The sequence below is a fragment of the Arachis hypogaea genome, chromosome 4, assembly GCF_003086295.3.
Source record: "Arachis hypogaea cultivar Tifrunner chromosome 4, arahy.Tifrunner.gnm2.J5K5, whole genome shotgun sequence".
NCBI classification, from domain to species: Eukaryota; Viridiplantae; Streptophyta; class Magnoliopsida; order Fabales; family Fabaceae; genus Arachis; species Arachis hypogaea.
In genome coordinates this window covers 122,701,867-122,727,886 of record NC_092039.1, presented here as the reverse complement: position 1 = coordinate 122,727,886, position 26,020 = coordinate 122,701,867, and the positions used below count along the sequence as shown (strand labels likewise).

The 26,020-nt window shown below is 31.5% G+C and overlaps 4 protein-coding genes across 5 annotated transcripts; 3 read left to right on the top strand and 1 right to left on the bottom strand.

Annotated features, from left to right (window-relative positions):
- The first annotated feature begins 986 nt into the window (after positions 1-986).
- Positions 987-11,043, top strand: LOC112795370 (uncharacterized). The gene is made up of 4 exons (XM_072234578.1): positions 987-1,616; positions 2,010-4,120; positions 4,460-4,540; positions 10,557-11,043. The coding sequence occupies exons 2-4, from the start codon at positions 2,463-2,465 to the stop codon at positions 11,041-11,043; spliced, it is 2,226 nt and encodes a 741-aa protein (XP_072090679.1). The 5' UTR covers positions 987-1,616; positions 2,010-2,462.
- Positions 11,044-11,270: 227 nt separating this feature from the next.
- LOC112797762 (uncharacterized) lies at positions 11,271-12,896 on the top strand. Its single transcript, XM_029298004.2, has 2 exons — positions 11,271-11,806; positions 12,429-12,896. The coding sequence occupies exons 1-2, from the start codon at positions 11,291-11,293 to the stop codon at positions 12,894-12,896; spliced, it is 984 nt and encodes a 327-aa protein (XP_029153837.1). The 5' UTR covers positions 11,271-11,290.
- Positions 12,897-16,893: 3,997 nt separating this feature from the next.
- LOC112797760 (translation factor GUF1 homolog, mitochondrial) lies at positions 16,894-21,905 on the top strand. Of its 2 annotated transcripts, none has more exons than XM_025840838.3 (12): positions 16,894-17,307; positions 17,744-18,494; positions 18,915-19,071; positions 19,189-19,243; positions 19,459-19,526; positions 19,599-19,703; positions 19,786-19,857; positions 20,403-20,516; positions 20,695-20,835; positions 20,918-20,977; positions 21,175-21,376; positions 21,581-21,905. In XM_025840838.3, the coding sequence occupies exons 1-11, from the start codon at positions 16,978-16,980 to the stop codon at positions 21,338-21,340; spliced, it is 2,019 nt and encodes a 672-aa protein (XP_025696623.1). In that variant the 5' UTR covers positions 16,894-16,977; the 3' UTR covers positions 21,341-21,376; positions 21,581-21,905. The 2 variants fall into 2 exon arrangements, with proteins under 2 accessions (XP_025696623.1, XP_025696624.1); XM_025840839.3 differs by having other exon boundaries at positions 16,895-17,307; positions 21,585-21,905.
- Positions 21,906-21,951: 46 nt separating this feature from the next.
- On the bottom strand, positions 21,952-24,491 carry LOC112797761 (WRKY transcription factor 72A). The gene is made up of 4 exons (XM_025840840.3): positions 24,360-24,491; positions 23,605-24,075; positions 23,412-23,525; positions 21,952-23,027 (listed from the first exon to the last, which is right to left on the bottom strand). The coding sequence occupies exons 1-4, from the start codon at positions 24,408-24,410 to the stop codon at positions 22,302-22,304; spliced, it is 1,362 nt and encodes a 453-aa protein (XP_025696625.1). The 5' UTR covers positions 24,411-24,491; the 3' UTR covers positions 21,952-22,301.
- Positions 24,492-26,020: the final 1,529 nt, after the last annotated feature.

The following is a 26,020-nucleotide window of genomic DNA, read 5'->3' as shown; positions in this document are numbered from 1 at the left end:
CCACAACTCAACTATTGTTATTAACTTCCAATAACCCATCTCTTCTTCTTCTTCGTCTTCTTTAGGTACTCTCAGCTTTCAGAACATGCTGCAGCAAGCACCACCTCCAAGGGAGGAATGAGTCCAAAGAAGTGATGGTCAAGGAGAAGCTCTCTACACTACGTTGCAGAAAATACACTACTCACAAATATTGCCGCCAAAGTTGAATTTGGAGAAGAAAATTGGTGTTCTGAAAGAGTTGAGAGAGAAGATTCAAGAGAAGGAAAATGAAGTTTTGGAATTAGGGCAAAAGATTAAGAAAAAGGATATTTTGGAATTGGCAACTGGTTATACTGTTATTGCAGCTGCTGCTGTGTCTTCTATGTTTATTAAGCCTATGAATTTTGATTTCTTGTTGAAAAGTTGGAATATTTGTTGGTTGTTAGCACTTTCTTCTAAAGAATTAAAACATAATTTTGTGTATTGAGTTTGCTCGCTGCTTGATCTTCATAATAAATTTAAGTTGATAACTAATTTTTTGATGTTAAATATTGTGTTATGATTTTTTTTTTCTGTTGTAAATCATTCTGGTGAGGGTGAGGGTGAGGATTTTTTTTTTAATTTTTGTTTAAGGATAAAATTGTCTAAAAAATACTTTTTATTAGATAAAAGGACGATTTTATAACGTTTTATAATGTTGAAGATGGTTTTAATAATAAAAAAAGATCAGGAACAAATTTGATTTTCACCCCAAACCTTAGAAACGAAAAAGATACTTAACCTTAATAATTAAATTAAATATAGCATATATGGTGAAATTGCATATAGACAGATATATTCATCAATGTTTAAAACAATTTACTAGCTACTATATATGTTATTGAATATATCAATAATTTATCTCTTCACAAATAATTTTTGTTTAAAAAAAGACCTTTTAATGCAAATATTTACAGAAAAACTAATTTTTATAAGTATAACCAGGGACGGATGCATTCATTGAGTAGTGGGGGCAACTGCCCCCAGTGAAATTTCAGAAATTACTTAATACTTCATAATAAAATGTCTTAAATGCCCCCACTATATAATTTATTTTGACCCCACAACCCCAAATCAAATCCCTAACCCTTCTTTTCCCAATCTTCTTCATCTGCTCCAAGCCTCCAAGCTTTGCAGCCTCCAACTCCAACCTTCGCACTTCGCAGGTCGCAGCCCGCACTCGGCAGTCGTCAGTCGGCACTCTTGTCTCCAGATATTAGAGCCACTCCGCCGCTCCACGTCTCAGCCAGTGTCACGGCTCTCTCCCCGCTGACGTTTCTGGCTCTCCGGCCTCTGCCCTCCTGTCTCCAGAGTCACTGCCGTGTCTCCACATCTCCGCGTCTCCTTCTGCCTTCTTCTTCATCGATCGGTTCCAATCCGTTCGTCCTTCTTCTTCGAATACTGCAAATCTGTGATCTTCTTCTCTCTTTGGTTTTCAATCTTCAGTCTTCACTCTTCAGGCTTCAACAGAAAACGCCTGGCTTTTGTCCTGCTGCCGCTGAACGCCGCATAGATCCGTCACTGGCTACTGTCTACTGGGTTTTACACTTTTGCTTCCTAGAGTTCAACTGTTCAGATTCAATCTTGGATTTTTTTTGGTACAGTCATGAATCATGATTCACAGATCTGCAATTCTGCTTATTCACTTATTTGCTTCATTGTTGTTTGATAACTGATTTAGACATTTAGTTGTTAATTGTGAATTTGTATTGAATATTTGATTTTGTTCTGATAATCTGATGTAATGCAAGTTTAGTTTGATTAATTTATTTGTTAATTATTTTTGTGCATTGATTTAATTATTTTTGAAGACTTAATTTGTTCTGATGTATAAATACGAGAAAACAATATAAATCAGTCAATAATCAACTAATAGTCTAATATTGATTTTGAATTTTTGGATGTAGAAAGTAGAAATCTTCTGATGATTCCTTTTAATGATCTGATATATATTTGTTGATTAAGATGAAGCATTCTATTTGTTGCATCAGATTGGGAATTTTTAATTCTTTCATAGCAGCTTGATTACCTAATACCCTCCTCTTGATTGGAATTCACAAGCATGAAGCATCCTCTTTAATCAATGATAAGGCAAAGAAATGAGTGGCTGACAAGAGAGACTGAAAATTATTTTCTTGTTGTTTTATTTAAATTATTTTGTTGGAATTCACAAATCACAAGCATTCTCTTTAAGCAATGATAAGGCAAATTCTGTTTAAGTAATGATAAGGCAAAGAAATGAGTGGCTGACAAGAGAGGCTAAAAATTATTTTGTTGTTGTTTTATTTAAATTATTTTGTTGTATACTTGTATTTATAATTTTATATTGTAATTTTTAATTTGTGTAGAATTGTGTATTTATAATTTTATAGTGTATTTTTAATTTGTGTATAATTTTATACTTGTATTTATAATTTTGTATTTATAATTTTATCTTATTAGTAATGGAGAAATATTTCAAAAGAACCTCATCATTGGAGATTGGATTCCAAAACAATTCATCGACTTCTTCTAATAAAAGGAGGTTTTTAGAATTTGAAGTAGATAATCTTATAGCAGATCCAGGACAACGACCAAAGATTTCAAGTTATCACCCGAATGACAGAGACAAAGTTAGATGTGCATATTTGCAAAAAGGTCCTTGTCAACCAAGGACTCACGATTTTCCGCAAACTGCTTGTGGTTCTTCTTTTCGAAGATTTAATCCTAATTGGTTTGATGACTATGGCAACTGGTTAGAGTATAGTATATCAAAAGATGCTGTTTTTTGTCTTTGTTGTTATCTTATGAAACCTGAGACTGAAGGTGGTGATGCTTTTGTAACTACTGGCTTTTCAAATTGGAAAAAAAAGGAGAGACTACAAATTCATGTTGGGATTCATGATAGCGCTCATAATCAAGCTTGGAGAAAATGTGAAGCACTTATGAGACCAAAACAACACATCACTGCTGCTATTGAAAAACAATCTGAGCAAGCTAAAAAGAATTATCAAATTCACTTGACAGCAACAATTGATTGTATTAGATTTCTTTTGCGACAAGGATTGGCCTTTCGTGGTAATGATGAGACAGATGATTCTGTTAACCAAGGAAATTTTTTGGAACTTCTAAACTTTCTTGCGCAACATAATGAAGAGATTGGTCGTGCTTTCAAAAATGCTCGTGGGAATCTTAAACTAATAGCACCCTCAATTCAAAAAGATATTGTAAGAGCTGTTGCAAGGGAAACGACAAAAGTTATTGTAGATGATCTTGGGGATGAATTATTTGCTGTATTGGTTGATGAAGCCCGTGACATTTCTATTAAGGAGCAAATGTCAGTTTGCTTAAGGTATGTGAATAAAGAAGGACAAGTTAGGGAGCATTTTCTTGGTCTTGTTCATGTTTCTAATACTAATGCTTTATCTCTAAAATTAGCATTGGAGTCATTATTAGAAACACATAATTTAAGTTTATCAAGAGTACGTGGACAAGGATATGATGGTGCAAGTAACATGCAAGGAGAATTTAATGGTTTGAAAACTTTGATATTGAAAGAAAATTCTTATGCTTTCTATGTACATTGCTTTGCTCACCAACTTCAGTTAGCTCTTGTAACAGTTGCAAAAAAACAAGTTGAAATTGCTTTGCTTTTTAATTTGTTAACTAATTTGTGCAATGTTGTTGGAGCTTCGTGTAAACGAAGAGATATGCTTCGTGATAGTCAAATGACTAAGACAATTGAAGCACTAAAAAGTGGAGAAATTTCTAGTGGGCGTGGTTTGAATCAAGAAATAGCTTTAAAAAGAGCTGGAGACACTAGATGGGGTTCACACTATGGAACTATACTTAGATTAATTTCTTTATTTCCTTCTGTGGTTAATGTTCTTGAATATGTTGAGGAAGATGGAAATAATTCAGAACAAAGAGCTGAAGCATGTCATTTATTGAATGTCATTCAATCCTTTGAATTCATTTTCAACTTGCACTTGATGAAAAATATCTTGGGAGTTACTAATGAGTTATCTCAAGCGTTACAAAGGAATGATCAAGACATTGTAAATGCTATGGCATTAGTCAAAGTGTCTAAGCAACGGTTGCAAAATATAAGAGATGATGGCTGGTCTCTTTTACTTGACGAAGTCTCACTGTTTTGTGACAAACATGATATTACTGTTCCAATCATGGATGATATATTTGTGTCACAAGGAAGATCAAGACGCAAAGCTCAAAAGATATCAAATTTGCATCATTTTCAAGTTGAGATATTCTATCAAGTAGTTGATAGACAACTTCAAGAACTCAATAATCGTTTTACAGAGGTGAATACTGAATTGCTTCTTTGCATAGCTTGTTTGAATCCAAGACACTCATTTTTTGCATTTGATAAGGAGAAGTTGATCCAGTTAGCTCAATTCTATCCATTAGAATTTTCTTCCACTCAACTTTTGGCACTTGACAGTCAACTTGAGAACTTCATACTAGATGTGCGTTCTGATGATCAATTCTCAGACTTAAATGGAATTGGTGCTCTTTCTCAGAAGTTGGTTGAGACTCGAAAAAATATTGTTTATCCATTAGTATTTCTTCTTTTGAAGTTAGCTTTAGTTTTGCCCGTAGCAACTGCATCAGTTGAAAGAACTTTTTCTGCTATGAACATCATAAAGAGTCGACTTCGGAACCGTATGGGAGACGAATTTTTAAATGATTGTTTAGTGACATACATAGAAAGAGAGACATTTGATTGTATTGACAATGAAAAGATTATTCAATCTTTTCAAAATATGAAACCTAGAAGAATGGAATTCTAAATTATTTGTTATTATTTTGAATTATTATTTTATTTTAATTTATTGGTTAAATAATTTAAAAAATATTCATATTTTATAACATTAATTATAAAAATTATTATTATATTATATATATTTTGCCCCCACTGAAAAAATTTTCTGGATCCGTCACTGGGTGTATGGTTTTTCTTGTATTAATTTGTGGGTAATGAATGATTTTTTGGTACATTATTTTTGTATGATTTTTGGTCAGCGTTGTTTTATAAAATTATAAATTGTGAAATCATAATTTTAAATTTAGTATTTTTTTAATTTATTTTTTTTTTGTTTATGATTTAGGCTGAGAAATTCGACTGATTCATAAAGTAGTAGTTTTAGTCTTTTATATTTAGAATCAATTTTAATTTAATCTTTAATATTTTAAATATTATTTTTATTCCAAAAAATTTTAAACAAGTTTAATATAGTTTTACCATTAAATTTAATACTAATAGTTAATAAAATGAATGATATAGACGTTAATAATATTACTAGTTAAATCATATATTTTTTTATATATTAAAAAAATATAGTCAAAATATTTTTATAACATTTTTCTCATTTTTTTGGTATAAAATTTTAAATCTTAATAATCAATCATGAACGCTTCAAAATCAAAAGAAAATTTTTTATATTAGTGACCATTGATGGATCGATATTACTTACATACTGAAATCGAATGTTATTGGCTATTTAATATGCGAATTGCTTGTGTCAAATTTAATTATGGAACATCGTTAAACCTGCTTAAATATTTTTTAGGATTGAAATAGGAGATTTGAATTTTTTTTTTTTGGATTGAAATATGACGTTTAAAACGTTAGGGACCAAATTAGGATTTGGCCAAAATGTTAAAGACCAAAATAATATTTGATCCCATTAAATAAACTAAACAGGGTTCTCTTGGAGAAAATAATAGAAGGTTTCAAATTATAGTAGAGATAAACGATTAGTTTTAAATTACTAATGTACACGTAAAAATCACTAGTATTTAAAAAAATATATGAATTTACGTAAAAGTAGTAATTTAATATTGTCCATTTAAAACTAGCTCATTATATTTATATAAACCAATACATTTGAATTTTTAATTAAATATGTTCAAATAAAATTTATTAAAATTTTTTATTTTTTTATAATTTTTCATTCTTTTTAATACTAATTTTTTTGTTTGAATACTGATTTAAATATGTTGATTTTTATAAAAATAACATGTTAGTTTTAAATGAACAATTTTAAATCACATCGATTTTTTTTAAAATTAGTAATTTTTTGTTCGTGTACGCTACTCATCTAAAATAATCTTTAAAATTTTAAATTGAACTAAAAAAAATTGAATACAAAAATTTAGTGCAACTATAAATATGGAGAATCAAAGAAGGTAGAAGCAGTACATGAGTAGTGTAGAGTTATTGATAATTATTTAAATTATCAAATGAATAAAAAGTTATGATTATTAAAAAAATGTTACATGGATCTTTTCAATCATTTTTTTATGTAAATCGAATGAGTCAGACTAGATTTAGCTCTCTATGTAAATCTAATCACTCTGTTTTGATTTATGTATGTGTAAATCTAATCAGTCTATTTAGATTTATTAGGATAACATGCATGCATGCATAAATCGAAATAGTCTGATTAGATTTACTAGAACAACATGCAAATATTATAAAATGAAATAGACTGTTTCGATTTATATAAAAAGCTAAATCTAGTCTTATTCATTCAATTTACATAGAAATATGATTGGGGTGATTCACGTTGCATTTTTCATTTTGGATGATTCGCGTAAAATTTGATGAATGTTAGTTTATTAATGTGAATTACCCTTTATTTTATTTTGTTATTTTGGTTATATTATGGACGGTAAAATGATTTCACACATAACAAATAGTCCTGATTCCAAAACTTAATATTAGAGGGACCAAATTTTTAATCTGTAATTAGTAGTTATTATTAATTTTTTAAAAAATTTACAGTATTTTTCATTTTAATTTTTATGTATGGTTTTATTACTCTGTTTGTTGTTATATTTTTATTAAATATTTAATTAAATTTTTATAATTTAAAAGTTTATAATTAAATTTTTATATTAAATAAAAGGATAAAATACTAAATTGTCCTCTACGTTTGGGTCTAATCTTGTTTTGGTCCCTAAAGTTTAAAGTGTCATGTTTAAATCCAAAAAAATTATTTAACTTTAATGTAGTGTTACTGCAAAGTCGATGTTAAATAATTAACCTCACCGTTCTACTAGATTTTTTAATGTCTCCTTCCCTGAAGAAGAGATACAAACTTGAGAGGCACAAGATCAGCAATAGATGCATCACTACGAGCCACTAACCTTAGTTCAAGCACATGGATAATATTGTCGAAAACTCACTTTAGACAGAAAAATTTGCTGGTAGCGACAAGAACAAGGCTATTGTCATCTCTACCGTAGAAAACTCCCCTCAACAATAAAAAATTTTGGTTATATAAGTTTTTCATATTTGAAAACTAAGGTTTTATTAATTATTTAACATTAATTTCACGATAAGACTACATTCAAATTAAATGAAACTTTTTTGTATTCGAATAGGACCTTTTAAATTTTAGGTACTAAAACAGGATTAGGCCCAAACGTAGAAGATCAATTTAATACTTTATCCTAGATAAAAATTATAAATTAAGTTTTTTCAAGCTATTTTTTATTAAAAAATACAAATATTTTAAAAATTTTATTGTTGTATTTGATGTAAAATTTATAATGAAATATTCTAAAGAGTAAATTTTTTAGTATTTTTTATTTACCATCAAAATCCAATCATAAATTTTTAAACTAGTAAAAATTGCTAAAATAATTAATTTTGTTTCTTCGTTAGTTATTTAAAATATGGTATTTTTAATGTCAAAATTAAACAATAAATTATAAATATGATCTTTTTTTATTTTTTCACGTCTTTCAACAAAACAAACTAATAATGTAAACTTTTTTTCAACTGGGTTAGAGGATTAATAATGAACCGGGCTGCAAGTTAAAAGGGTCATTAAGTCAATCTTTTGGTCTAATAAGCAATCACACATTTATCAGGATGACTCAGCTCAAGACATTCAAAACAACTACACTGAACCGTCTTTCACTCTTTCTTATATTCTTCTTTGTACTCTTTTGACATTACACATAATAGAACAGCACAAAATTTATTTTTGTTAGTGATCGGTACACGGTTCACCAGAATACTAATAAAGTGGATGGTATACTTAAAAAGTTTTCCCAAATTATATATAGACCCTAGTCCCTATATCATATACATATATGATTTGGCGTAAAAAAAATAATATATTATATTTAGTAGTCCATTTACTTTATTATAATTAATGAGAAGCTTTATTATTTTTATAATATTTAAAGAGTCTAAACTTTTAAAAAATAATCTAAAACTTATATTAACATTATTGACTCAATTTTTATATACACTCACCTGCTCTCCACCCTCCTTTCCAACTTTTTTAGATGCCTATAAGCAATTGAAGATAATTTTGACTTGTTTTAAGGAGAGAAAAAAAATATACTTATACATTTATTACATGCCTAAGTGTGGGGACATATGCCCATTGATATTTTAAAATATAATATAAAATATGTAAAAAGTAATATGTTTGACTCCATAATTTTTTTATTTTATCCCATATATATTAATTTTATTTTACATTAAGATAAATATTATATCTATTTTTTAAGTATATTTTTGCACTCACTATTTAAATTTTCTGAATAAGTCATTAATTACTATACTTAAACTCACCATTTACCTAATCTCATCCTATCCTATCTACGTTCGTTAGACGATTCATAATCATATGAATCATCCTATTATATTTCTTTATTTTTTTTAATTATTTGATGATCCAAAATTATAAAAGACATTCCTTTCACAATTATGAAGAGATTAAACATTTAAAAATTATTCTTCTCTCAACAAGTGTACTTTTCAAAACTATTAGTTGTGTTCTCGCCAAGTATTTTACCATATAGGCCAAATTACTTATTTCTTGTCCAACAATTTATTGGTTGCATATCTCTTTATATAATACTGACAAAATTAAATTAAAACGTGCAAAAAAGACCTCCTCAAAAAATTAATCTTATATTGACTTCGAGTTTCCCCTCTATCTTTTCTTTCTTTCGCTATAATGACAATATAATGTTTGGTTATTATACATTTTCTTCACTTAATTACAAGCTAACTTTGTTTAAGGGTTGGCAGGTTCATCTCTAGCTATAAAAAATATACATAATAATGAACATAAAAATGAGGACAGATAAATATATTTGCATCTTTTGAAGTTTGTAAAAATTCTACTCAATATCTGTTTACTTATTGATTATTGATTGAGAGAGAGAGTAATGATCAATGCTACTTTTTCCACAATGAGTTATACTTGTTATGCATTTATTAACAAGTAATCATGAATCGTATAGATAAGTAGAGCTGGAAAAGTATTATCCCCTAATGTTATACTGATACACCAAAAAGATTTATTAACCGTGCAATAAGAGAATCAGCTAAATCAAAATAAAAGATCATGACAAAAAAAAAAAAAAACGAAAGGTAAACCATCCAAGGAACAAGCCACCAAGCCACCAAGAAGAGAAGCCTGTGTCAAGGAAAGGGCACTAGGGTGTAATTTTCATAAATCATATCTCGTGGAACGTAAAATTTGATACACACTTCACAATGCTTTCCATTATAAACACATATTACATAAAAAATCTCATCCATCCATATTTTTAAATTAATATTTTAACGGTGCACATTTAATATACACCAGTGTACCAGCAAAGTACACTGGTATAAGTGAAATTCTTCCTATAATCTGAACTCTGAAGAAGCATAGAAACTAGAAGAAACATATTCCAATAGAAGAATTGAAGAAACATAGAAAGTGGATTATATATTTTTGGCACAAGAGAATCCCATAGGAAAACATTTTTTTTTAAAAAATAAAGTTAGAAGAAATGTTAGAAGACTATCATAATTTAAAAATATGAAATAAAATATATTATTAAATTATTAAACTAAATGAATTAGACTAAAAAAATTGAGTTGATGACTAACTTATAACAAAAAAAAAAAAAAAATTCTAATGACCACTTAATATTTTTCTAAAGTTAAATCTAAAGTCAAAAGATTGGCACCGAAATAAAGTACTAAAAAATTTATTTAAGGTCCTCCGATCCATTGGTCTTGATCAAGGCAAAGATGATCAATTTTATTTACATGTATGAGCCTCTTGAAAATTAGTTTCCTTAATATATTCATTTCATCTTGGTAAGGTTCAGTTGCATGCATGGCGGTACCTAAGTTAAGCACGTACTTGGTTTTGTGTTTGTTCTTGCTTTGTGTTCATGCAGCATTAGTCTCTTCAAACTCAGATGTATGATATTTCCTCCTATCTCTCTCATGCTCTTTATACAATTTACTATTTCAAATGAAAAAAAAAAATTTAAGATTCACCAATATTAGCTTGTGACACGATTATTTTCTATTTGCATAACTCGTGTGATGACCAAAATTTTAATTTAGTTTAGTTTTTATTTTATGACTTTTCTATAAAATAACACGGAAAGACACATGATAAGCTATCAAATAGCTGATGGATGAGTTGTTTTTTGAATTGCTTAAAAATAATTTCTATTTTATAAATTGTGAAAATGTAATTTTCCTATTGATTTCTTGATCTTAGTGGCTACATTCACATACAGGACTGGTTGAACCATGGCGGAGATTTGTTCAACAGAAGATATGCCAACAAAGAAGATAAGATAAGTCCTAAAACAGCATCAAAACTAAGTTTGAAGTGGAAATTCTATGCAGGAAAAGATATATCAGCAACACCAGCAATATATGATGATACAATTTATTTTCCATGTTGGAATGGTAACATATATGCAGTGAAAAAAGATGATGGAAAACTTGTTTGGAAGCAAAACTTGAATGAATTGACAGGTTTGAAAGCAACTGGCTTAGTCATGAATGTGAATACCACAGTGTCAAGATCAACTCCTACAATAGCTGGTAATTTATTGATAGTTGGAATGTATGGCCCTGCTATTGTTCTTGGTCTAAACAGAAAAAATGGTAAGCTTGTGTGGTTAACCTATTTGTATCATCATCCTGCGGCACTTATCACCATGTTTGGAACATATTACAAAGGGTTAGTATATGTATGAATTAAAATTCTGTCCATTAAAATTCATATGTACTCTACTTTTTTTCTTTTGAAAGTAATTGTAGTGTCACTTAACTTTTAAATAAAAAATCTTAAGGTTTTATCATATAATATTATAGAAAAAATTTCAAGTGAAGTCTTTACCATAATTATGTGAAATAGAGGTTACTATGTGGCAACATCTTCACTGGAAGAATTTACAACCATTCAGAAATGCTGCATATTTCGAGGAAGCATGGTGAAACTGAATGCCTTCTCTGGTAAACATATGGCAAACCTACATGTTGCCGGATAACAATGGCAAGTTAGGAGAGTATGCTGGAGCAGCCATATGGGGGAGCAGCCCCTCCATTGATGCTCAAAGAAACAATGTCTACATTGCCACAGGGAACCTCTACTCTGCGCCGGCACGAATACTTGAGTGCCAAGAAAGGCAGGGCAACATAACAGAGCCTACTGATCCTGATGAGTGCACTGAACCTGAGAACCACTCTAATTCAATCTTGGCCCTTGATTTGGACAATGGGAAGATCAAATGGTACCGGCAGCTAGGAGGGTATGATGTGTGGTTTTTTGAATGCCGTAATCCTGCAACTCCTGGCTGTCCTCCTTCTGGTCCTAACCCTGATGCTGATTTTGGTGAGGCACCAATGATGTTGACTGCATATGTCAATGGACGAAAGAAAGATCTTGTTGTTGCTGTTCAAAAAAGTGGCTTTGCATGGGCTTTGGATCGCAACAATGGCAACCTCATTTGGTTTACGGTAATTTATGATAGCTTTATCTTTATCATACAGGGATTCATGTCAATATTCTGTGGTAAAACCTAGTCTTAGAATTGATGAGTTTAACCATCTAGTGAAACTCTTAAAATCTCCCAAAAGGGTATCTAAGAAAGACAGGATGGGAGATAGGAAAAAAGAAAATTGAGATTATCATGTTACTATAGAGCTAGTTACATGAATGGTTTTGGTTATTACTCATGTGAAATTATTTTCATGTAAAGATGATAGTTAAGAATCGTTAGATGACAATTTAGTCAGATATGTCAAATCATCTAACATTTCTCATTTATCATCTTCACATAAAGACATTTTCATGTGAGTGGTCATCAATGATTTTTGCACATAATTTCTACAGACAATTGCGGACAACTATATGAATCAACTGAAAATGTATATAGATGTTATGTTTAAGATTATGTCATATAAGTTATAACTGAAGATGTTTTGAATATGAGATTTGTTAAACTGTATGAGCCACACCAGAATATTGATTAACTTACTGAACATTTATGCAGATTTTCAATACTAAGTTTACATATAGTGTAGAGTAGTAACTAATCAATACAAATATAACATATTGATGCTTTTGCCCCTTTTGCAGGAAGCTGGCCCAGGTGGAACAATAGGAGGTGGAATATGGGGTGCGGCGACTGACGAAAAGAGAGTTTACACCAACATTGCGAACTCTGATGACAAAAATTTCACTCTTGCACCATCAAACATAACTACAACTAGTGGTGGTTGGGTGGCAATGGATGCAAGTAATGGGAAAATTCTGTGGTCTACTGCTAATCCTAGTAACAGCTCTTCCATTGGACCTGTTAGTGTTGCAAATGATGTGGTCTTTGCTGGATCAGTAGACAAACAGGGATCAATATATGCAATGAATGCAAATAATGGGAAGATTTTGTGGTCCTATAAAACTGGAGCAAGTGTCTATGGAGGCATGTCCATTAGCAAAGGTTGCATATATGTAGGTCATGGTTTTAATGTTAATCTAGCGTTTGGCCGCTTGTCAGGCGGAACCTTTCTGTTTGCATTTTGTGTGAAGCATTATGATACTAAATGATCAATAGTTAAAAGGAAGATAAAAATTATATTATGTACTGTGCTATGAGTAATGGACACTAAATAAGTTACTAATAAAATGAGCAACAGAAGCAAGTTATATGATAGAATGGCAAGTTGTATTTTGTAGCATTTCTTTTTATGTCTTGCATATGGATTGTTTACTAATATAAGACTCAATAAGTATGTGAATCCCTTCATTTTAAAGTGTATATTGCTTTGACTAAATTTGTACACAAATAGCAAATCAGTACTCGAAAGATGGAGAAGGAAACTCACCACTGTGGTATACTTACACCTTTTCCTTGTGGCGCTAGCGAAAGGAAGAACACTTGGAATCTTTTGACTGCAGCAAGACATGAAGCTGTGGATGAAACACAGGGTTAGGGAAGGATTGTGGACCTCAGAAAGCACCTCTGTCCCGTTTTCGCTAAAATGAATGTTGATGGCTGTTCACACTAGTATGCTTTTAATGTTATCAGCACAGCTTATGACAAATTGATAGATGAAGACATAAGGAATGAGAAGCTAATGCAGAAGAACATTTTGTAATGTAAGTATGTAACTATCAGTGGGGAAATACTACAAACACCTATAAGGCAAGGTGAAAACAAGGTTGAAAATTGTTGGGAATAAGACACAATTCCCCCTTGAGAAAACACCTTTGACAGAGAAATAAAATAGACACAATCACAACACAAGAATTTAACGTGGAAACTCCAATTACCGGAGAAAAAACCACGGCCGTTGTCAAATGACAACCAGAGAATATCACTATGTGAAAATTGTTACAACACATAGACTTCTTTCTCTCACCGGCACCCCAGTACACCCACACTCTTTCAAAGCAAATATCTAACTACACCTCACAACACTCTCTAATCAAAGAGTACAGAGGAAAAGAAAAATCAGATACAAGCTTAAAGTGTTTCTGACTGGTGCAAAAACAAATGAAGAACTTAGCCTCATATTTATAGCCTAGGCCACCCACTCCATTTGCTATCCTAAGCAATGTAGGACTAATTCAACCAAATCCTAACAATCTCCACCTTGATTGAAATAGTCACACATCTTCAGCTTCCATTGTCAACACCGACAATTCTTTGCTGCCATTGTCTATACCGACAATCATAGTTCAGAGAACTATCATACTCCACCATGAAAGTATACTCACTTGGAATTAGACCACTCCAAGCATTTCGCCTTGGTACAGATCGAAACCTTGCTGAAAATTCATGGTGCAACTTCCAAATTGGCTTTTCCTGGAAGTTCTTCAGCCATCGACCTAACTCCGCCACACACCTTGCATCTCAACGCCAACCAATGCCCGTGTGCAATTGTGGACCTGATTGCCACAACTCATCCTTATCCATGGCAGTGCGGTAATACCATGAGGATACTTCTTGTCTTCTAGAGAACATCATCTTCTCTCATAGAGAGAGCAACCAGAGATCTTCTCCTTCAACGCCTTGTGCAAACCTGATTGTATCAACACATCCTTGACTTGTACTTGCCACAAGCCAAAATTGATTCTTCCATCAAATTTCTCTATTTCAAGCTTCACAGCACTTGAATATCCAGACATTGTTGCAACCGTATACTGGAATAGTATAACTCAACTGTAGACCGTGCACTAGGAAGGGTCCCCAGGAAAGAGAGGTGGGTCACAATGGACACACTTAAATACCAAGTCTTTCCTTAGCCAGAACCTTTTCCAAACTGCACTCTCACCGAGTCACACTGCCTTCCAGCAACAACAACAGCAACCAAAGAGATTAGACTAGGCTGCAACCACAGAGCATACTAAGAATAAATCCCACCGAACCGAAGCTCTGATACCACTTGTTGGGAATAAGACACAATTCCCCCTTGAGAAAACACCTTTGACAGAGAAATAAAATAGACACAATCACAACACAAGAATTTAACGTGGAAACTCCAATTACCGGAGAAAAAACCACGGCCGTTGTCAAATGACAACCAGAGAATATCACTATGTGAAAATTGTTACAACACATAGACTTCTTTCTCTCACCGGCACCCCAGTACACCCACACTCTTTCAAAGCAAATATCTAACTACACCTCACAACACTCTCTAATCAAAGAGTACAGAGGAAAAGAAAAATCAGATACAAGCTTAAAGTGTTTCTGACTGGTGCAAAAACAAATGAAGAACTTAGCCTCATATTTATAGCCTAGGCCACCCACTCCATTTGCTATCCTAAGCAATGTAGGACTAATTCAACCAAATCCTAACAAAAATGAACCAAGAAGAGAACTGGCAATTACTCGGTTCTTTTTACCATACTCCTATTGGCGTCTTTTGCTAACTATTAAGTATTAATATAATACTCTGAAGCTTCAACGGAGAAAAAACCCAAAGCTATTGCAATGTGGATGCTTGTACTGAATTTGTATTATTTTGAATTAAGATTTTAATCCATTGAGAATTTTATTAACCTCTGAAGTACATACGCCATTATTATTTCTTGATTAGTCTCTGTTATGTTGTGATAAAATAAATTGAGAGATTGGGCGGCTAACCTAGCCTTTCCTATACCTAAGGAATAGCTTTTTTAAGTAAATTGAAAGTTAATAAAGGTTGAAAACAAAGGCCTGTCACCTGTATAAATAGGTGAAGTCTCCTTTGAGTTTATACACAAGCAATAAAACAAAAATCAATTCTCTCTCTTTCTTTACTGAATACTTTTTTTCTCTTTTTATACATACATACATATATATATATATATATATATATATATATATATATATATATATTACAACTTATAATATTAGTAAATACATATATGAATTATTATTGAGCTAATTATATTAATACTAAAGTCTTCTATTTATACATCTTTATTTTATATTTAATATATTTTTTATTTATTTTACAACAGGTTATAATTTTTTTCCCATAACATTTTTTAACTCGACGGGATTAATTTGTCGCAGATCTAAACTCTATTTAAAGGTTTGTCATTAGTCAATAAACATGCACAATGCGAAATTTAAACCCTACACTTGTTTAAACAGACGAGTGAACTGACCACTTCAGTTTTAATTTTATGTAGGCTAACAATAAAATCAACAAAAAAAAAACGAGACAAAACCCTAGTGACATAAGGAGAAAGAACAAAAATGACAAAGATGTAAGAGATGCTGATTTTTTTTCATAAAAAAATAAATATAAATTAATAAAAATTAATCAAATACCTAAAATCTGCTACTAAATCATACGGAATAGAACTCAAAATAAGATGGAAAATAAAAAAGAAATTTCTCTACCTCAGTTTAATTTTCAGACACTTAAAGAGAATCATTCTACCTCTCCTGTTCACAAGTCATATAAAAACGACATTTTTTATATTCAATTTTTTAAAATGGGTTTTATATTTGCTTCAATTAAAAAAATAAGGTAAAATATAATTTTTTGTTTTTGAAATTTAGTAAATTCTTAAAAATACTCATAAATTTTATTTTGTTTTAATTTTGTTACAAAAATTTTTGATTTGCATCAAATATACTTCGGTGGCTAATTTTTCAAAAAAATTAAGAGAAGTTCAATAATAATTTCATAAAAATAACCCTCAACACAAGTAAATTAAGCATAATTTTTATGTATTATTGTTAGATTTGTCTTAAATTTATTGAAAATTTAGCTGTCGAAAATATATCTGATGCAAATCGAAAATTTTTAAAACAAAATTAAACAAACTAAAATTTAAAATATTTTTAAAATTTTTGACAAAAATATAAAAAAAAATTTACTTTATCCAAAAAAATTTGGCCCACACAACATTTTCAACCCGTCAGTCTTCTCTCCCCACCCCCCATCTCCAGAAAAAAACGTGATGAAAAAAAGTTTTTATATTAAAAGGATTTTGTTTTTGGGCTGCATCACATGCACACACCCAAGAGTATATTTGTTAAAAGAAGCCCAGCCCAATGAGCCCATATAGCAAAACGGCGTCGTAATGAAGCAACCACAAACACACCAGAATTCAGCGGCGTTCTGCTGCTATCGTGTTTCTCTTTCACCTCTCTTGCTTCTGATTCAGTGACTGAAACCCCGAAATGGGTTACCTGAGCAAAACTTCAAGGACTCTAAGGCAATCAAATTACCTCTCTTTATTACGAAATTCAACCCTTTTCCCATTCAACTCATTAAGCAGCACCACCTTTCATCACCAACAGCGTGCACTCTTGTGTTCTCAGTCGCGGCAACAGAACATTAAGGATAAGAGCGCCATAGATTTGAGCCAGTACCCTCCTGAACTCATTCGAAATTTCTCAATCATTGCGCATGTTGATCATGGCAAGTCTACCCTCGCTGATCGACTCCTTGAACTCACTGCTACCATTAAAAAGGGACATGGCCAGCCCCAATATCTTGATAAGTTGCAGGTACTAGAAAAAAGGGAAAAAAATATTTTTTTTTTAGATTTAGCTTTGCTTTTTATGCTGTTAGTATGTTATATGAAACCAGTGTTGCCCAGGTAGTGTGACTATTTTCAATTTGATAAGTGTAATGGAGGATTTTCTAAGTTGTTTAAATTTGTGATTTTTTTAAATAATGTGTATTTGCTTTGTTGCAGTGTTACGTGAAATGGGTGTTATTCAAAGTTGTGATTTTTTTTTAATTTATTTTTTAGTGGAGTATCAATGTAAGCTAAGTAGTCATTGTCTAAAAGTGCTATTGTTTGAAGAATGTGTAGGGTTGAACTAGGAAGTGGAATGAGTTTATTGAAAAAAATGGAAGTTTTGTAATTTTGGTGGAAGATGTTGTAGGTCTTGATTATTTTTTCGGTATAATCATTCATTGGAGTTTGAAATGTCTTAGGTGGAGAGAGAAAGGGGAATCACAGTTAAAGCACAGACAGCAACAATGTTCTATAAGCACAGGACAAATGGTGATGATCATAGTGAGGGAAAGGATTCACCTAGTTTTTTGCTGAATCTTATTGACACTCCCGGTCATGTGGATTTTAGCTATGAGGTGTCAAGGTCACTAGCAGCTTGTCAAGGCGTACTTTTGGTTGTTGATGCCGCGCAAGGAGTCCAAGCGCAAACTGTTGCTAATTTCTACCTTGCTTTTGAGGCCAACCTGACAATTGTACCTGTAATAAACAAGATTGACCAGCCAACTGCTGATCCTGATCGCGTTAAAGCCCAATTGAAATCAATGTTTGATCTTGACCCTAGTGATGCATTGCTAACATCTGCTAAAACTGGAAAGGGTCTTGAGCAAGTCCTTCCAGCTGTTATAGAGCGCATCCCTCCTCCTCCTGGAAAGAGTGATAGTTCTCTGCGTATGCTTTTGCTTGATTCATACTATGATGAATACAAGGGGGTAATATGCCATGTTGCTGTTGTTGATGGTATCCTGCGCAAGGGGGATAAGATTTCATCTGCTGCTACTGGTCAGTCATATGAAGCTTTGGATATTGGTATCATGCATCCTGAGCTTACACCTACTGGAATCTTGCTTACTGGTCAAGTTGGTTATGTTGTAAGTGGCATGCGTTCAACAAAAGAAGCCCGTGTTGGAGATACAATTTACCATACTCGAAACACTGTAGAGCCTCTCCCAGGTATGATTGCTATCCTTTGTCTCTCCAGCCATTAATTTGTGATCTCTTTGCAGGGTGGAAACCAGAAAATTACTTGTTTTCTATTGTTCATTCAAGATATTTCATTGTGAGAGACATGCATGTATGATATTCTTATAGTCCTTTACTGCATCGCATTTCGATTATCCTGAGCCTTGTAGACTTCATTCTCATTTGTTACTTTCATAGTTAATGAACTTACGGAGAGTAGCCTGAGTTCACTGCTTTGCTTGACCATTATTCATTTTCTAAGTAGCCAAATAATCAAGCTGATGTGATATTCTATTTATTGTAGTTTCTTCATAGTTCTCAGTATAATATTATTAAATATAATATCCATGGGATCATATCTTTGTCTTAAATGTCTTGTTTGAATTGACATTTGATAATTTTAAACTGTAGGATTTAAATCAGCAAAACATATGGTTTTCTCTGGTCTTTATCCAGCAGATGGATCTGATTTTGAAGCACTCAACCATGCAATAGAGAGGCTGACATGTAATGATGCCAGTGTCTCTATTACTAAAGAAACTAGCACAGCTCTAGGTTTGGGTTTCAGGTCTGACATCTACTACTAAAAGAGTGGGGGTGGGAATTCAGTTATGTTGAATTTTGAAACATAGCTAGCTAGCAACATGAAGAGTACTTTCTAATGTATCTTTTTGTATTTCATTAGGTGTGGATTTCTGGGTTTACTTCACATGGATGTTTTTCATCAACGGCTTGAACAGGTGACGTGTTCCTATTTGGAAAGCAAATGATAAGTTTAAGCTGAATGCTTATGTTTTGCGAAATTTCATTCCTTCAAAGTTTTTAAAATCTATTTATGATTCATATACATTTTTAATATTATTTGTGTTAGAAGTTGGAATCATCAAGAATTTTATATGTGCATAAATTTTATAAACTTGATAAATTAATATAAATGTTATATTTGTGTAAGCAGGAGTATGGAGCTCATGTTATCTCAACTGTTCCTACTGTGCCTTATATATTTGAATATTCTGATGGAAGGTAGATAACAAAGTTGTGTGTCTCTGATTATGTTTCACTATGATATACTAATATTTAAGGTGTGCTTTCCAGCAAATTAGAAGTTCAGAATCCTGCTACGTTACCCTCTAATCCCAAGCAACGAGTGACAGCATGTTGGGAACCTACAGTATTAGCTACTATAATCATTCCTAGTGAGTAAGCTCTTTTACAACCCTAAGTATAATTTTTGGTGCTTTTGGAGATAATATTATTTATTTTAATTTGTTGGTGATTTAAGGTATGTGGGACCAGTTATCACCCTTTGCTCAGAGCGTAGGGGTCAGCAGTTGGAGTACTCATTCATTGACAGGTACAATTTTTTGCCATGGTTGCATTTCATTGTTATATCAATCCATGAATACATAACGTGAAGTGATTTGCCAAGGATATTAGCTCAAGTCACAAGCTTTTCCTGCGACAAAAGTCGGTACTAGTTTCTAGGGGGTGTCCAAGAGCTGGGTTGGGGTGGGTTAAAGAAGATTTTTCTAAGTTTATTTAGTGGGTTGGGATGGGTGTTGCAATTTCTTTTCTTTCATCCTAACCCACCGAACCCCTTTATTAGTGGGTTGATTTGGGTGGAATCTATGGCTTTGATATCTTTAATATATATATATATATATATATATATATATATATATATATATATATATATATATATAATGATTTTTCAAACCCAAACCAACCCAGGATTTGCTGGTTGGATTATTGGGCCAAAACCCCATGGGTTTGTAAATTAGCCCGAACCGTTGGACACCCCTAGTCCCCTACTAATTTCAACGTTTTGGTGTGTATTACTTTCAATGGACACACTTATGAGTTATGATTGATAATTATGCTCGAGTTTCACTTCCACAGTCAACGGGCATTCATGAAGTATCGCATGCCTTTGAGAGAAATTGTTGTCGACTTCTATAATGAATTGAAGAGCATAACATCAGGCTATGCATCATTTGATTATGAGGATGCAGAGTAAGTTCCCTTGACCCTATTCGTTCCCTATAACCGTGTTCAGGATCGATGTGATATGCCTACTCCTACTTGCTTGAGACATTAAGGCATCCCTGTACACGGGTCAAATTGTATAAGACAATAAATTTGTATATTTCAAGTGCATATTTTATAATACGTTTAACTTGCACAATTACAGTTATCAGCAATCTGATCTGGTGAAACTCGATATCCTCTTAAATGGACAACCTGTTGATGCGATGTCAACTATTGTTCATAACATGAAAGCATATCGCGTTGGGCGTGAGCTAGTAGAGAAATTGAAGAAAGTCATAGACAGGTCTTTTAATATAAAAATAAGTTTATTTGCATCACACTTTGTTAGTTCAACTTAATCACAAATTTCTCTAAATTTTGAGCAGGCAAATGTTTGAGATAACGATACAAGCTGCCATTGCTTCAAAGATTATAGCAAGAGAGACGTAAGATTCTGTTTGAAGTATTATTATGATAATGTGTACTTTTGGATTGCCATAAACCATGTAGCTTTTGATATGAAATTGTTAATCTTGATCAAAGTCTTAATTTAATTATCTTCGCCATTTTATTCCTATAGCATTTATGTTGATGGCTTAAGTCATTTGTTCTGTGATGCTAAAATACTATACCTTTGTTGTAGGATTTCTGCGATGAGGAAGAATGTTCTTGCAAAGTGTTACGGTGGCGATGTTACTCGAAAGCGAAAGCTGTTGGAAAAGCAAAAGGAAGGAAAGAAGCGAATGAAACGCATTGGCTCCGTTGATATACCGCAGGAAGCATTCCATGAATTATTGAAGGTTTCATAGTAGACGTGTTGGAAGATGGTTGCTTATTCAATAGTGGTAATGACTTCTTTTTTACCTATGTTTTCTATGATTATTTTTCTTTTCAAGACTGGATGAACCTTGCAACATGAGGCTACACCATAACCATTGTGTCAACAAAATAAGAAAATTGGTTATTAAACACCTTAATTATGGATGAAGTTAATTTAAGTTCCATGATAGTCATTCCCATAGTAATGTTATTAACCGAATTTTTGTTAGGTAGGATCTATAATATGCTGGCTTCACAAATTCGATGCTAAGGATAGTGCTAGGGACAGAGATGATAAAGGCAATTTACGTGGAATGGCTCCTTTGTAGCTTCTAGCTTTTCTAATTGGAGGTTTCTTCAAGGTTTTGTAACACTTTTAGCTATTATTTTGTTGTTGATATACATGTTACGTGCTCAACAAGCATCAATTTCTTGTTAACATTGTCTAATGTCTATTACTCAAGTCCAAGGATAAAAGGATAGAAATTTACAAGTTAACAATAAATAATGAGTTTCGTGTATATTTTAATGATAATCTTATCATTGATTTTTTCATTGTAATCTTAAATCCTAAACTCTTAATTCTTAATTACTACAATAATGCAATGTTAAAATAGGAATATTTGTAACTTAATATATATGGAAGACTTATACCTTTACAGTTACAGTTTACTGCGAATATGGTGATAAAGTAAAAGTAGTTACAAAAAGGGCATGGAATAACCATGTGCATGATGGTTACAACATTATATTTGGTTCCTTCTTTTTGTTCTAAGTCTACTCTTGTGAGTCATATTGTTTGCGACTTTAACTATTAGGAGTTTAGTTATATTGTTCGCGACTCTAGTCATATTGAACCTTGTCTAGTCGTCAGACCGTGGTTAAGAGGACAAGAGAGTTAATGATTTGTGTTGGTTTCTATCTTCTGAACTTAATTGTTGATGTGATCAACTATGGAAGCATGTCTCCAGCACCAGAACTTGAGGACAACAATCTTTTGAAGTACCCTTCTATGTATCCTTTGTTACTTTGATTGAAGGGAATGGAAGATCCCACTTGAGTTGAAGGTATAAGAATCTCTGTTCCTTCTTGGTTGTTGCAACTTGTTGAATATCCTTGTTGCCCCACAATAGATGAAACTGCAGCAGCTATCACAGAATGAAGACTTGGATCTGTTTTCATTGCTTTTGTTATTGTTTCTGCTAAAAAAGCATCCTTTGGAGGATGTAGAGTTTGGTTCCTTGTGTACTCTTCATAAAAATGCTTACCCCAACTTGAAGAGTTTCTCAACATAACTGGCCTTATTATGTGTGTTTTCTCCTCAAAAGGAATAGGCATTGTGAAAAGGTTAGCAGAAGAAGTGTTTGAAGGTAATAAAGTGTTTGAAGCAGAAGAAGTGAGGTCTAAAGTTACATTATTGTTTGGTAGGAAGACATTTTTTTTTGCTCTTGATTGATCAAACTGCTGACCAAGACATACACCAGTAACACCACTGTGTAGTGTTGACACATTTTTAAAAAATGAAGAATTGTGACTCTCTGAAGAACCTGAAATAAGCATGGAAGCTGCAGCAGAAGTGGTGGAAGCTATAGCTGATGCTGAAAATGGAAGTGGATGGTTATGTGTTCCTTCGTATGTTGTGATCAAGATGGACAAGTCTTCAGCACATCTTTGCACCTGAAAAAAATCATTTCCATGAAATTTGGTTAATCCTACTCCATATATGTGCCTCCAAAAAAACTTCAATTGGACACACAACTTCAATTGTGAAATTGAAGAGTTTGAATACTAAAGTAGAAGCCACACCAAAATCCAAGGGTGCGCCTAGTTTGCATTTTCGTTTTCAGAAATTTCATTTTTGGTGTTTTCTGTTTTTAGGATTTTATGAAAGAAAAAAAGTAGTAAAATTTTGTTTTCTGTTTTTTTTTTTTCATAAAATTCTGAAAACAGAAAATACTGAAAATGAAAACGCATAACTAAACACATCCTTGGAGTGATAAAGTATATATCAACAAGGTAAAATTATTTCGATATCAAAAATAGTTTTTGCTGCGGATGTACCTGTTTCCTAACCGGACATGCCGGCGCGACCGTGCAACGATAGTATGCTCGTGGACATGGATTTCCTTTTGCTATTTTCTGTCCATATTTTCTCCATTGGCATCCATCATTCATCTGTTTGAAAAGCATACCACTTTCTAAATTAGAACAAGAAAAAAGAATGCAAAAAGAATATATCTTAATTGATACTAACCGTAGGAGAATTACATCTAGCTCTAACAGAAACTCTGGCTCTCTTAGCAGCCATTTGATCTGAACTTCCATCATTTGAACTATTTTTCACTTTCACTTGATGTTTCTGTGTTATTGATGACAAAGTTTCTTCTGCTGATTCCTTTGGCAACACACATTTAGAGTCTAATCCAAGAGTTAAACATGGTTTTTCAAACTCTTCATTTTCTTTATTAACCTTGTTTTTGGAGTTGTTTCCAATTCTTGCAACATCTTTGTTATGCTTACTTGGATTCCTTCCAAGGCAAAGTGAAACAAGTTCATGCTCCTCTTCAGTTTCATCACCAATTGTGTTTGTAGCTGAATCACTCACAACTTCTTTGAATGCTTTTTTTGTAAGGATATCAAAGAATTGGAGTTGAAGAGAGTGATAATTCTCTTCTACTCTTTCTGTGATCATCTTCAACCTTCCATTTTCTTCTTTCATCTCACCCTATATTTCATAAGATCATATAATTTTTCTTAAAAAATGAATTCAATATACAAAGAAACTCAATTTCTAATTTTCATTGTCAATTAAAGTTGAAAACCCATTTTTCAAAAGGTGTAGTAGTTTAATTAGCACAAAATTTAAGGAAAGTTTGTTCTTGCTAATAATCCATTTAAAGCTATGATGATTGAATATAATCTCTTGCACTCAATTTAATGAATTTTGATCATAAATACATATATAAGACATAAATTATTTGAAAGAAACTAGTGTTGGACTCAACATACCTTTGTAACAAAATCTTCAAAACTAATGGCACTAACTCTCTTCTCTTCCATTATTGTGATGTCTCTAGTAGTAGACCTCTCTTCCAATTTCACATAATAACCTTACTATATATATATATATATATATATATATATATATATATATATATATATATATATATATATATATATATATATATATATAATTATAATGCCATTGATGCAACATACATACACTACCCTCTTTTATGGCATAAACAAATAATTCTGTAGCTCATCTATCTACCTCCCATTACTCGGCCATACCCTTATTGTCAACACCTATTGCTAAATTAATTTTTGGGATATTTTTTAATGTTATTATTATATAGTTTAATTAATGATATAATGTCAGGAATCTAAAGTCATTAATGAGCTGAAGTTGACAGGGAGAAGAAAATTCATGAATTTTGGCAAACAAGTTGTACATTCCTTAGTACTATAGTCTATATAGACTGTAGTGTTGTAATTTGATTCTTTGTAACATACATCACATGGCTATATGTACGTAGTCAACAATCTTAATCCATTGATATATATATATATATATATATATATATATATATATATATATATATATATATATATATATAATTGTTTTGTCGATTAATTATTATTTAAGAAAGTAAAAGGAAGAAGTTGCATAATGTATGTATGTGAAAAACTTGAAAATAAAAATATTTTTAAAAAAATAAATATATATTTTTTTACAAATTAATCAGTCTCTAAGATATATATATATATATATATATATATATATATATATATATATATATATATATATATATATATATATATATATTTAAGAGAACTTATCTCCAAAGTAGAAAAAAAAAGAAGTATATTTTCTGTGAATATATTTAGATTCAATATATTAATATAATATCTAGATATATCTCGTATTGATTTTATATTTATTTAGTTTAATATTAGATTAATTTTATTATATTTAGATTATGTCATTGACTTATAAGTAGATACTAATTGTTCAATCTCACATGATATTTGAATATTTATCAAATTTACTTTTGAATTATTATCTTAAATTCTAACATTACCATGATATATCAACTATGATAAATGTATTTTACACTTAGATAAATTATTTTTTTTTTTTAACATAGACAAGTTTATCATATAGGAGTAGTCTAATATGTTCTATCTCAATTTATCCATTACATATATCTATTATTATTATTATTATTATAAAAAATATTAAATAAATAAATTATTTTTATAATTAAATTCAACTATATTTTTTTCTACTTTTTATGCATTTTTTTCTTCCACTATTTTTTTTTTGTGTCAATAAGCTGTTGAATTAATTTAATTAAATTGAGTTACTAAAATACCTTCACCACGCAGCACACTTATTATTAAATAAGCTAGAATGACTCTCAATGGGATCAGCATCTTATTTATAAATAAATCAACATGAATATCATTTTAAAAATAACCACATTATTAGGGAATAAAAATATCCACTTCTAATGTGACCTTAAACTTTCGTTGTGCTGTGCTGTCCACTGCCATTGACCCGCTTTCCATGTGAATAATAATGCAACATCTAGTAGACAATTAAAATAAGAAAATGAAAAAAGATAAATATAAGTTTACATTTAGAATAAAAATAAGAAAAAATA